Source organism: Agelaius tricolor, unplaced genomic scaffold, assembly GCF_023055355.1.
Source record: "Agelaius tricolor isolate 1412-34295 unplaced genomic scaffold, bAgeTri1.0.p SCAF_7, whole genome shotgun sequence".
Classification (NCBI taxonomy): Eukaryota; Metazoa; Chordata; class Aves; order Passeriformes; family Icteridae; genus Agelaius; species Agelaius tricolor.
The window spans coordinates 4,851,487-4,865,196 of record NW_027269267.1 but is presented as its reverse complement, the minus strand read 5'-3'; the positions used below and the strand labels follow the sequence as shown (position 1 = coordinate 4,865,196).

At 49.0% G+C, this 13,710-nt stretch overlaps 1 protein-coding gene and 1 long non-coding RNA gene across 6 annotated transcripts in view; one reads left to right on the top strand and one right to left on the bottom strand.

The window, feature by feature from the left end:
• Positions 1–1,662: 1,662 nt before the first annotated feature.
• LOC139591530 (uncharacterized) lies at positions 1,663–10,774 on the bottom strand. Of its 2 annotated transcripts, none has more exons than XR_011679662.1 (3): positions 10,634–10,774; positions 3,045–3,198; positions 1,663–2,114 (listed from the first exon to the last, which is right to left on the bottom strand). It is a non-coding gene; the product is annotated as an uncharacterized lncRNA (long non-coding RNA). The 2 variants fall into 2 exon arrangements; XR_011679663.1 differs by lacking the exon at positions 10,634–10,774 and adding an exon at positions 8,497–10,184.
• The window catches only part of C2CD2 (C2 calcium dependent domain containing 2), a 40,332-nt gene continuing 36,751 nt past the window's right edge, over positions 10,130–13,710 (top strand). For all 4 annotated transcript variants that reach the window (XM_071430186.1, XM_071430187.1, XM_071430189.1 and 1 more), the window contains exons 1-2: positions 10,130–10,825; positions 12,724–12,822. In XM_071430186.1, coding sequence (XP_071286287.1) covers positions 10,133–10,825; positions 12,724–12,822 — 792 coding nt within the window. In that variant the 5' untranslated portion in view covers positions 10,130–10,132. The remainder of the gene's footprint in view (positions 10,826–12,723; positions 12,823–13,710) is intronic.

The window sequence follows — 13,710 nt, the reverse complement described above, 5'->3', positions numbered from 1 at the left end:
TCAGTGATTTGTGGGAGGAAGTGTCTCCATCTAAAACTGGACTGAGCCAGATGTTTGAGAAGACACAGCAATGTTTCTGGTTTTGCAGCACTCTCATCCAAAGCAGTTTTGCTGCAGAAATGTCCCTCTTCAAAACCCTGTGGTGGTGTTCACAGGGGTCCCAGGAAGAGGGGAGAGACGAGGATCTGACTCCATGTTTCAGAAGGCTGGTTTAATATTTTATTATATATATATTATATTAAAATTATATATTAAAACTATACTAAAAGAATAGAAGAAAGGATTTCATCAGAAGGCTAGCAAGCAAGAAGAAAGGGATGATAACAAAAGCTTGTGTCTGACCAAGAGTCCAAGACAGCTGGACTGTGAGTGGCCATTAATTAGAAACAACCACATGAGACCAATCCCAGATGCACCTGTTGCATTCCACAGCAGCAGATAACCATTGGTTACATTTTGTTCCTGAGGCCTCTCAGCTTCTCAGGAGAAAAAATCCTAAGGAAAGGATTTTTCAGAAAATATTATGGCTACAAAACCCCCTGTGGGGGAATGTAGTGTGTGGATTCCCATAAAGCAGAGAATGAGTTTTTTATCTTTTGGGAATGGGGTTTACTCAGTTCCTGTCTTCACACTAGGTGTGACCTGTCTTTGAAAACACTTAGGCCACTTTTCTCAACTTCTCGGACTCCCTGTTTGCTCTCTTTTGCCATTTTTGCTTTGTGCAGTGTGGTTGGACCCACTCATCAGTTTCACCCACGTTTAACACAGGAGACAAGGTCTCAAGAATTAATGTCCCACAAGTTTCGTGCAAATCCCTGCCTGGGTGTGTAGGAATGATGTCAGTGGGACACCACAAATCCAGTGGGAAGGATAGGATTTGCACAGAGGATGTGCTGAGCACTCACCTGCACTTTTTACCCCAGCACTTGTCACTCTGTGTGTGCACTGACCTCTGAGGACAGGACAGTGGCTCAGGTGGAACACAGGGCAGAGCTGCAGGACCAGCTCTGCCAAACATTTGGATCAGGGGTTAAAAGGGCACTCTGAGCTCAGGAGGATTTGGGCCTCTCCTTGAGAATGGGGACAAAGGGCCTGTGGTCTGTCCCTCTGTGTGGTATCCCTGCCCCTCACAGGTTAGGGAGCTTTATGGAGCTGTGGAAAAGGCAAAGAGAGGGTGGAGAGCTGCTCTCTGACCCACTCACAGTCTTAAACCCCCAAAGATGTGGCTCTCCCTTTCTCCTTTTAGATCAGAACAACTCCAGCTCTTCCTGCATCCAGGTAATATTGACACACAGTCCTCTCCATCACTGTTAACACAGACTGACCTCTGCTAGAATGGTTCACAGAAAATGCTCCAGAGAACAAAAAGCCTGTGTTTGACATAAAACTCAATAAACAAATCAAAATTATTAAAAGTGACTGATAATGCCATGAGCATTGCACCTGTTTTTGTGGTTATTTTTGTTCCAATTCCAGCTGTCCCCTTCTAAGACAGTTGGTGTGCAGACAAATCCATCAATGCTTACTTTTCCATTCATAGGATATTTCCATCTATCATTCAATATACAAACACAGGAGCATCCTTACTATTAGACCAACAGGGATAATATTTCTGCTTCCAGTCCTGAAATACTCTGGCAATAAAAATTTTCAAGGCTGCAATGAAGCAACATACACAACTTTTATTTCCCTTTCATTTTGCATGTGTTGAAAGAGTACACTGAAAGTCAGTTTCTGCTGACAAAGAATTTGCTTTGAATTGATAAACCCTTGATAATTTATTAATGTCCTGTCAGTCCAGGATCTAGGATGGATTGAGCTCTTCAGTGTTATGCAGCCCTGGTTGTAGTCAGCAGCTTGAGCTCATAGTTAAGGGTTCAGGCTCTCACCCAGCCACATGCATCTCTCCACTGAAGTCCACTGGTGTCAAAAACCTGCTGGGATTACTGAAATCCAGGGATGCTTCTGCTGGAAGGAAGAGACCATGCTGGGGTTTGCAGGCTCTGCAGGCAGATGGCTGAAGGAACAAAGGACAATGAGGCAGAAGAAGAGGTGAGAGAAAGTCTGGTGACAACAGCAGCAGAGTGTGAGATACAGAGGAGCACGCTGTGACCCTGCCAAAAAGAACAGCAAGAAAAAAACAGCCTTCATTTTAAGGTGTCATTTGTGATTAATATGGCTCTTTTTGGTTCCCACTTATCCCCTTCTTCCCTAATGAATGAGGTGTTCCTGAGGCGTGACACCTCTAACCCTTTTTGGCTGACAGAAACTGTATTTATTACTCTTGTCATCCATTAATTTATCCTATAAAGTATATGAAACACTTTATTGGAGAAAACCTATCCAAAAGATATTTAATATTTCCTCTACAGTCTTGCACCAGGGGAAGTTTTGGTGCTCTTGGAACAGTCTTTGAAGACTGCACATCCTGAGGGCTTCCCCAGGTGTGACAACTACAGCTGTGCAATATTTGCTGCTGCTGCTTCTTTACTCATCAATCATCTGAGCAGCCAAATGCCACAAGAAGAAAACTTTGCCTTGTTGGCTCACATTCAGGTTATTTGTTTCAGGAGAAATTTGACAGAGGTCTGTAAAGGCATGTAAACAAATTTTTAAAAAGCATGAGGAACAAAGCCTGTAAAAATACCAAATTCTAAGTCTGGAGGAGATTCACAGATACTAAAATGAGATTTGAAATTGAGTATTTTTTACCAAATATTTACTACAAGGCTTAATAGAGGGAGAATCACATAGAATCTTTGTTTTATGGAGATGATCCTATAATCTATTCTGTGCCTCTAATGCTGTGTACAGGCACCAAGGAGGAGACAGAAAAAAAAGACTGCACCATCACACTCAAAAGCATCACACTGAAGGTGAAGCCCTCTCTCCATATTATGCACAGATCCTTTCTTATCTGAACTGGAGCATTTTCACTGTTCCTCTGGAGGAAGGCATTTTCCAAAGCCTCTTGTTTTCCTACAAAATTCCTTTTTGTGCTGCTGCTCTCAGTCTAAAACGTGAAGATGTCTTTTGCTACTTACCAAGTCCTTTCTGATGCCCCACATTCCCAAAGCCAGCCGGTCTGAGCGTCCTCAGGCATTTGTCTGAGGGGCTCACGGGTGTTTGTCCTGCCCGGGAGAAGCGCACGCTCCTGGCGAGTCCCAGCATCAGCACCTCTGGGGATCCTGGCGCTCTCTGCTGGGGAGAAAAGAACCGGATCCAGCAGTGAAAATAAAGGAGAGAAAAAAAAATTTAAAAAAAAAATTAAAAAGGGCAGCTTGACGTTGTTTTAGTTTCTAAAAACTCAGGGTATTTCACTGAAGTTTTGGTTAATGTATTTTTGAAGAGTCATCGTCATAGAAAAAATAATAGTCCCAAAAATTATTTTCCTTTTTTCCATTGCAGTGCCAGGTGCATTCCAAACAAAATGTCTGTTGTTAGCCTTTGTCCCTTTTGCAAAATTGTGATCACTCTGGAATAGAATGAGTACCAGACATGGAATCACAGAATGGTTTGGGTTGGAAGGGACCTTAAAAACCATCCAGTGCCACCCCTGCCATGGGCAAGGACACTTCCACTGTCCCAGGCTGCTCCAAGCCCCAGTGTCCAACAATTCCAGGGATCCAGGGGCAGCCACAGCTTCTCTGGGCACCCTGTGCCAGGGCCTCCCCACCCTCACAGGGAAGAATTTTTTCCTAAAATCTAATCTAAACTTGCTGTCTTTAAGTTTGAAGCCAGATTTTGAGAAAGGCAAAAGTGGGATCCTACAGGGAAAAGCAATATTGTTATAATAATGACACTTATAAATTATGACACTGATAAAATTAGTGGATGGTGTACAGGTGGGCTATGGTTAATGCACACACCATGGTGCCATTATTTGTTTTCACACAATGTTTTTTTTTCCTTGTGTTCTGGTTTTGGGTTAAACCATGACCCCTTGGGAGCTGCATTATTGGTGCATGAAGGGCTTCAAAAGCAAGTACAAGTGTCCAGGGTGAACTAACTTGGGTCAATTCAAATAGGATTGAAACATGGCTCTGCAGCTTTACTTTATACCTTAATACATAATTCAAAATTATGATTGGCCAAAATAAAACATTGTGACCCATCTGCTCTGAAACTTAGCCAATTTGTCAACAATTACATTCATAGTTGTAAATATAGTCATTTTTTCAAGACATATTTAGGACCAGACCTGTATTTTAATAACAAAGCCAATTTCTGATCTGATGAAACACTCAGCTCCTGGCAGTGTATCTCCTCAAGCAATTAAGAGATGTAGGCATTTGGGCAAAGAAGAACAAAATGACCATAAATGAATTGCAGTTTTCCTGCTATGAGGTCATGGTGGACACATTGCTTTTTCTTCTACAGAGATTAGTGTTTGGATAGATCAGATGTCTCCTGATTTTGCAAATGCACTGAAAATAAGAGCAGTTAGGTGGAGGTCTAATGATGTCATCACCTCTGAGCTTTTTTTATTCAGAGCAAGCCTCCTTCATTAAGAAGAGGATGTTCTCTGGAAGCCACGGGTTTGGAGGGTTACTCCAGATCAAGAACCAGACATGTCCCAGCCTCCTTGTCCCCACACCAGCTCCAGCTTATGGAAGCTTGCTTGGTGGCACATCCCTGGTGCCAGGCATGGGGGTTTCAGCTGTGGGTTTCTCTGGGTCTGGAGTGAAGGCACTTGAGATGGTGTTTCATGTTCAGGCTCAGCTGTTTATTATTTCTTATCAGTAAAACAGTCTCACTGCTGTGAGTTCAGCAGCTTTTCATTAGAAGGCACAAAATGGCAACAATCTCTTGTTACAAGGACTTTTAAGACAACTATCCAATGAAGAACTGACACCTGGATTATTTTCCCTTTTAACCCAATAACTGATCCCAAAGAGCTGCAATGGGGACTTTTCTGCCCAATTACAAAATGCCACCCAAACCCATGGAGAAGGAGGAAGAAGAAGCATGAAGAAGAAACCCAGGACAACACCCTGTGCCCTCCATCTTGCTGCCATCCACAGCACACTAAAAACCCCAAAACCTCAATTTCTCACCAAGTGATGCACCTACACTGCTCTCTATAATCTATTTCACACTTTTGTGGAATCTGGTCTATCTTGAAGTCTGGGAACTTTCTCCATGAATGAGGGTCAAAGTCAGTGCTCCCTGGGGGTCAGGGCACCCCAGGGCAGACAGAGAAATATTCACTGTGCCCTGGGTTTCCACAGCCAAGCTGCTGAGCACCTTCCAAAGAGGCTTCTGGGCATCCCACCTGGCCCTTGCTCCACGTCTTTGCACAGCCATCACCCTCCTCCTCAGACAGCTGTCACAAAGACTCACAATGGTGACTCAGATGGACGAGATGTGTCCCACGTGCTGAGCCTCACCTAGAAAGGGGCTACAGAAAACAAACTGGAGAGTCCACATGAGGGCAGGACAACATGGGGGATCAGTGTTCTGGCTTTGTGCCTCTCCTGGCCCCACAACTCCTGAGCAAACCTGCCACAGCCAGCAGGAAGGACAGGGCTGTGACCTGTCTCTGGGAGAAAAGCTGAAAAGCTGCATGTGAAAGGGGAAGTGGTCCCCTCTTCCATGAAGGGACATGCTGAGGGATCACATTTCAGGAATGAAGATTTCCAGGTCTGCTTCTGCCAGCAGAGCTGTCAGTGAGGAGCATGCAGTGGTCATGAGGCTATAAAATCTCAATGAAGACATGGCTATTGCCACCTCACAGGTAAAGGCGGCATCACACAGAGTCCTGGAATGCTGCAAAAAGCTCTGCTGGCCAAAGTGTAGCTTTGACAAACCAAGCATATTTTACACTGTTACACTCTCCTGACAAAGCACTTGTATCAAACCTCATGTTAGACTGCATGAATGGCCTCTTATGAACCTTCTCTTTCTTTCATGTAGAAAACAGACTCTGGAGCACAGAGGCAGATAATTAGTGGGGAAAGTTTGTATTGATTTTCTCTCTTTTCAATGTATTTGTTTTTGTGTTTATTTTAATTTCAGTGACGGAATATACTCCTTGGGTTTTTTTTTTTTTGTAAATTGTTGTGTTCACAGCTTTAAAAATGAAATTTATTAAGTAACTATGATTAAATTAAATAACAATGAATAACTATAAGCTATGATGCTTATTTTTGTAACATGACACCTGGGGTAATCTCAGATCCAGCACTTTCCAGTGCTGGAGTGGTCAGGGAGGCAGCACTAATCTGAGGCATTTGACGGTCTCTTCCAACCTTGATGAATCCAGGACACAGGGATTGCCCTGGGCCAGGTGCAGCACCTGGGCCTTGGCTGTGCTGAACCTCATGAGGTTCTCAATGGTTCTACTTGTCAAGCTTGTCCGGGTCCCTGTGCCTGGCCTCATCCTTCCATGGTGCCCCTGCCCTGCTCAGCTTCCCATCCCCTGCAAACGTGCTGAGGGTGAGCTGGATCTGCTGTCTGTGCCATTGGGGAAGCCATGCAAGAGCCCTGGGGCCAAGGCACAGCCATGAGGGACACCCCCTGTCCCAGCCCCTTGCCCAGCTGGTCAGAAGAGCAGGCCCTCAGTGAGCACTTGGTGGGGGCAATGGGTGTGCCAGAGACTGAGGAGGCAGAGCAGGAATCTGACATGGATCATGAGCTTTCCCAGAGGAGATGTTAGGAGCTGCCAAGAGATTTCTGACTGGGAAGAGTCTCTTGAGTGAGAGCTCTCCCAAGGAGATGTCAGTAGCTGTGGAGAGCTCTCCAGCTGGGATGAGGAGAGCAGAAGCAGAGCAGGGAGAAGCCCTTAGCTACCAAGAATTTTCCATGGGGAAGAATGCAAGGAGCAGGGGCTGTCCCAAGGAGCAGTCGGAAGCTCCTCAGAACTGTCTGACTGGGAGGACTCTGTTGGCCAAGAGCTTTCCAAAGAGGAAGACTCCACTGGCCAGGAGTTGTCCCAAGGCAATGGTAGCAGACCCTCTGTGCAGTCCAGCTGGGACAATGATGGTGACAAAGAGCTTGCTCAGGACAACTGGGAACATGTGAGCATCCACAGCAATGGGGTCAAGCCCTTGCTGTGGGAGAAGGACATGGCACAAACTGAGCTTCTTTGAGCTGAGTGAAGAAGAAGATGGGTGTCAGAGCCCAGGAAATTCCTCTGGCTGCCCTGGAGGACTCGAGCTGCTGCCCAGGGGGCTCAGAGACCTTGGCACAGAGCCCAAGATCCCTGTGCCTTTGATTTAGCCCTTGGAAAAAATAATTACCAACATCAGATGAATAATTACAAGCCACGACAGTTTAAGTAGAATGATAGTGAATTTATCACAGGGTGAAAAATAGATTTTTTGGAGTTCTTAGAATGGGGGTTCAGGGGGCAAGATGGAGGAATCTTGCCATGTCCAGCCTTTCTCCTTCTTCCTCTTGGCCTCCATCTTCTGCTGTGATGTTGGCACTTACAGATTGGTTTAGAGTAGAAGCTCACTGTCTAACATAAGTAATAGGTATTGGAAAGTAATTGTAAATATTGTACACGTAGTTTTTAGTATAAAAAGATAACACTGCCCCAGGGGCAGGCAGAGTGCCTGTGACTGTCCTGCTGAGTGGACCTCGGCAGGACAGGAGAAAAAATTTTATAGCTAAGGAACAATAAACAACCTTGAGACTGAGAAACTAAGAGCTCTGACTCCTTCTTCGACCATTGGGCTGGGAAAAGTATGTAGTTACATTAAAATAGTTTCTAATGTATCTTGGGGTCACTGACCAGCTAGAGTCCCGAGAGATGGGGAGCAAAGACTGGACTGGGAGTTTTTGCAGCAGACGGGCTCCCAGTGCCTGTCCCTCAGAGGCCTGGGTTGAGCGCGGGGCAGCTGAGCCGTGCCCCAAGTGCTGCTCTGGGCCTTGCCTCCCCACCTGGCAGCCCAGGGCCTCCTCAGAGCACGGCAGCTTCTCCTGAGGAGCAGGAGGCAGGGACAGAGAGCCCGGTGCCTGCCCAGCTCAGCTGCTTTTTGTGCTTTTCCCAGGAGGGAGCCCAGGCCCTCAGGGAGCAGCCGGCTCCCCCCAAGAAACGCCCGTCGCGCTTCAGGCGGGCGCTGCGGGCGCTGCTCCGCTGGCCCTGCCTGAGGGCACAGCCGGACAATCAGTGCCCGCTGCCAGCGCCAGGCCCGGCCCCGCAGGCCCAGAGCCCGCCCGGTGTCCTGAGGGAGCCACACGGGGCTGCCTCTGTCTGGATGTGTCCTCCAGGCCCAGCAATCCCCAGCTGCTTTGCTTCCTCTCAGGGGCATCTCCCCAAGGCCAAAAGTTACGGTGTGGCCAGCCCCAAAGCAGCAGCCATGGGGGCTCAGGTGAATCCCAGAGAATCATCAAGGTGGGAAGAGACCCTGATGGTTGTGCAGTCCCACTGGCACCCCATGCTGCCATCATCACCCCAAAACCACATCCCCAGGTGCCACATCTGGGCAACTCTTCAACACTTCCAGAGATGGCGACTCCACCACCTCCCAGGGCAACTTCTTCCAGTACCTGACCACTGTGTCAGGGAAAATTTGTTCCAATATTTAATCTGAACCTCTCCTGCTGGAATGGAAGGCCGTTTTCTCTCATCTTGAAAGGATTAGATGCTGGTCCTCTGGGATTGTAGCTGTGAGGAATGGGCACACACAGAAGGTGTTTCTCCAGGAACGTCACTGCAGGACTGTGACACAAGTGATTCTTCCAAAAGAGTGAAGGTTGAATTTAAGAAATGGTATTAGTAAGGAAAAAGACCACAACCTCCCCACTCACAAAAAAAGAAAAAAAAACAACCAAAAAAACCCAACAAAACAAAACCCCCAAAACCCAAAAAACAGAAAACAAAAACAACAAAAAAAAGGAGTAAGAATAAGAAAATTATGCAGAACTAATAGTAGTAAATAAGAACAAGAAAAGGAATAGGAATAGTAAGTTGAATGAGAATTATGAGAAGAAGAAGGAGAAATAGTAGTAGTAATAAGAAGAAAATAACAGTTACAAATAAATAACAATTATATATATATGTTATATGTTATATGTTATAAATAAATAACAATTTATTTTTCTTCTTCTTGTTGTAAGAACAAGAAGAAGAAAAATAAATTGTAGTAGTAAATAATAAGAAGAAGAAGATAAGAAGATGAAACAGTTTTAGAAGTAAATAATAGTATCAAATTAAAATAAACACCCACTCAACCACAGAATGAAGAGAAGGACCTTAACTCTAGTTCCAACTAGTTATCTTCTGCTCTCTCTCTGAGACATCTTTCCTCTTTCTTTCTACTGCTCTACCTCCCCTTTCTTGTCACATAAAATCCATGTTAAATAAAATCCATATGTTGTCCTCATATGGCCTCCTTTGCACCTGCATCTGGGCAGAGGCCTCTCTCCCTCATGGGCTCATAACACCTGCTCAGGGTCCCTTCCAGCTGCCAGCATTCCAGGATTCTGTCAGCTCCTCGCTTCCCTCTTCTTCTTGCCTCTGCTTTGAGCTGGGAATGTGCTTGAGAATGTCCAGCCAAGAAGCCTTTGCTGTCTGCTCTGGGAGCCCATGTGGCGTTGGGACCTTGTCACCTGCACCTGCACAGCTCCCTCGAGCAGCAGGGCAGAACCAGCACCCCGAGGGCCTCGGGAATTCCCCTCTGTGGTCCATGGCACACACTGCAATGGCCTGGAATTCCAGTTTCCAGCAAGGAAAAGATGTTCCTGCCCTTTAAGGCAAAGCTCTCAAGGGGCTGAAAGCCAAGAGGAGCAAGATCTTACAATGACATTGCATGACCAGGTTTCATAACTTAATCAAGGCTTGTTTTACCACGTGGATTGGGAAAAAAAAATCAAGCGAGGGTCTTTGGCTGGGAGGTGCCACAGGTAAAGACAGACACTAGGAAAGAAACAGAGCAGGCACCTGCCCCATACCCACAGCGAACCACTCAGTCTCTGGGAAACTGGGTGTCCCCTCCGCGTCCCCCCTACCCGCTGAAGTATCGGACACCCACTCCAAGCCCTTCTATCTACCCCGGGCACCAGGCGCCCGTCCCAAGTCCTTTTAACCCCGGGGGCACCGGGCGCCCACCCTGAGCTCCGCTACCTGCGGGGGCACAAGGAACTCACCCCGGGCCCCTTTACTCCAGGGCACCAGGAGCACATCATGAACTTGTCGCATCCCCAGGGGCTCATCCCAAACCCCTCTTATCCCCGGGAGCACCAGGTGCCCACCCCAAGCCCGTCTCCCCCTTCCGTCCTTGAGCCAACGGGCGCCCACCGCCGCCAGGCTGCGGGACACGGCGGGCCGCGTTCGCCGCCTGGCAACCGCCCCCGCTGGGCAGCAGCCAGAGCCGGCGCCGGGCCGAGCCTGCGGCCGGGGCCGGGCCCCTTCTCCACCGCCCCGGGGCGGGGACTGCGCCGTGGGCGGGCGGGGCAGCGCGGCACGTCCCAGGGCAGCGCCGGTCCCTGCGCCGGCGCCCGCGGGTCGAGCGAGCGCCGTGCGGGGCTGCGGCCGCCGCTCCCAGCCGGGCGCGCCTTGGACCCGTCCGGAGTCGCGGCCCCATTATGGTCAGCCATGGCGTGGCTGCCGGGCGGGCTGGCCGAGCTGCGCTGGGGCGCGCTGGTCGCCCTCTTCGTGGCGGCGCTGGCCACGCTGGCCGTGTACCTGGTGCAGTACGCGCTGCTGGCGCTGCGGAGGGGCCGCCCGCCGCCGGCCCCCGCTGCCCCGGTGCAGCGGGACGAGCTGCTGGAGGAGGGCGGCTCGGTACTGGCCTGGGCGCTGTCGCGGGGCAGCTGGAGGCGGCAGTGGCGGCGGGCCTGGGTGGCGGCGCTCCGAGCCGAGGCGGCGGAGCGGGCGGTGAGTGCCGGGATGCAGGTGATGGATGGAGGGAGGGAGGGAAGGAAGCGGGGAGGGCCGGCGGCGGCTCCCCCGCGCCCGCCGGGACGGGGCCGGCGCCTCCCGGCCGTGGGGCATCGCGCCGGGACGCGGCTCCGGGCGCTCCCCGCTGTTGAGACGGCGGGACTTGCTGCAGGGATGTGCCGGGTGTGTTCCTGACCCTCCGTGTGTGTGTGTTTGTGTATTTACACGTGTGCGTTCGGTGGCTGCTTGGCAGGGCTTGCAGGAGGGAGCCGGCCGGAGGCGCGGAGTGGGAGCAGGGAAGGATGGGGAGGAAGGAAAGCCCCGACCCCCGCAGCCCCTGGCAGGGGTTCGCTCCGCCGATAACATTGTTCGGGCGTGGGGAGGAGGAAACAATGGAAACTTCCTGGCCTGGGCCTGGGGCCCGTCCTTCGGCAAATAATTCCCAGAGCTGGGCTTCCCCCGCCGTGCCTCAGGCCCTGCTGTGTGCGCTGTAACTCCAGGGGCTGGTAGCTCCGAGCCTGCTGGAAGGCGGATGGGATGCTCGGGGTTTGGTCAGGTTGCCTGTACCCGGGTCACGGAGGATGCACAAAACCTGGTATTTCTTCTCATCCCAACCTGCCCTTCCTGGAAAAGGCACAGTGTGGCATCCTGCGCGTTGGTGTGTGATGGTATGCCCGCTGAGGTGAGGAGGTTAAGCGAGGCTGTGGCAAGCTGATTTCCATGTCCTGAGGACTGAACCCTTGTCGTGTCAGTGCAAAATGCTGAGGATAAACTCTAGGAAGTGGCATGTCCCCAGCTCTCTGAATTTGCGTGCGTCCCAGACCGAAGAGGTTCCTTCTTACGTGTCAGAGAGCAGGCTGGGGAAGAAGGAAGAGTGGGGCAACATGTGTGTGTGAAAGATAAGGAATAAAAATGAACACTTCCCAAGTATCATTGTAAGTTGGGCAGTAGAAAGAAAATATTTTGTGCACCCTTTCAAATTTTGCAATGTGGTTGAGAAGAGAGTGGGTTGTGCTAAGAAATGAAGGTTGGTTTGCCGTGCACTTGTGGAAGAGAAGGGTCCAGACAGCTTGAGCACAGGTGCTGGGAACCGAAAGTAACCAGACACAAGTGACAGCTTCCTGTCCCTGAGCAGAGGGCAAAGCCCCTTGAAGGGACAGGGACACCCTCCCTGCCCAGGTGGAGCCAGGAGTTCAGCACCTGGCGCTGCAGCGTGGCGTTGCTCCTGCTGTCAGCCTCCCAAAACAATGTCAGCAGCACAAAGCTAATGAAATTCCTGCGTGCAAAACAACCTGGGGTGATGAGGGAAGCGAGGCTGAGTGCTCCGTGTGGGTAGCAGGTGAAGAATGCAGTGCTGATGCTTCTGAAAGTATGACCTCAGTGCCCAAAGGCTGCCTTGCCTTGCTGTCTGTGTGAAGATTGAGTTGCTGTCATCACTGTCTGCCTCCACTGATGAGGAGGGCTGGGCAGGGGAAGGCTTCTTTCCTCACCTGTGCAAGATGATATTTGGGGTTTCTTAGTTTTTGGCATAGCCTACTGCAGCCCTATTAGTGGGCCAAACCAAACTCGACTTTTCAAACTGCAGCACTGATAAATCTTTGCTGAAGAACAGCAGTTTTGCTGAACCCTGTTGTTGTTCATGGACTTGGCTCTGCACTGTGTACCTTGATATTCTACTACAGGGAAAGATGAGTTATGATTAGGCCCATAGTTATGTCCTAAGTATATGTTTTCAGGCTCTACCCTGTATTATGTAGTGAGGTGTCATGCAATTAATACATGGAAGTTTTGACATACATTTGCAATTCCAGGAACTTGACTGGCAGTGCATTTTTATCGCTTGTTTTCAAGTGATGGGTTCATCACCTAATGTGCTTCTTTTTTTTCCTTGTTAGGATTGTCAGTTGCTTACGTTTGAGGAAGATGACCCAGCAGAACCACTTGAGCTAGCAGTTAAAGAAGTTACCAGCATTGTAAAGTCAGCTGGAGAGAAGGTAAACTTTGGATTTGTTGCCTTTCAGTGTACTTTGGGTCAGGAAATGTTTTATTAGTGTGAGTGGAAAAGTTATTTGTCAATAGATCTGTACCCTTGACCTGTGTTTGTCGAGGCAGGTAGGAGGCTGCCTCTCTAAAGAACCTGTGCAAACTCCCTGCATTGATTCACTTCTTTTGCATGTTGTGAGCAGAATGTGCTCCAGGGCTTCCACCAAATGCACAATACCCAGGGTTATGCCAAGTTTATAGCTACACCCTCAGTGAGCTCATGGAGCAGCCCTCTCCTCCACCTCCACAGTCCTGATGATGTTCCCCCATCCCATTGCTGAAGTGGGCAGTGGGAACTGCATTGAGAAGAAGGAAATTTCTCTCCTGGGACTGGAAAACATCTTTGTCTCCTCTTGCTGTTTGTGTGGCTGATGACAGGTTTGCTTCCTAAGTGGGAGCTAAGTCAGGATCAGTGGAACAGGTGCAGAGTCCTGAGGGTGAAGTCTTGACTCTGCTGGTCCTTGTATCCAGTGAGGAACAAGTGATTTCTTCCCTCCTCTCCCACAGCAAATACTGGGAGGTGGTTCAGTGCCTGTGAAATTAAAATAAGGCAGAATGTGGCTCTTGGAACAGTAAAAATGCTTTAAAAGGGAAAAAAAACCCCTATATATGTTTATTAGCAATGATAGTTCCTGCATTTTTGTCCTAGTGACTGCTTACATTAGGCACCTGCATCAAATTAGCCTAATGCTTTTCTTTTAGTTTTGCTTTGTTATTTTGCTTTGCTCATCTGATTTAGATGCTAAGCAGCTCTGCTATGATTCCTTTGAAAACTATGCATGCTTATCTGCCTGATACACAACTTAGAGGCACACCCTGACTGGTGGCAGCTGGGTGGC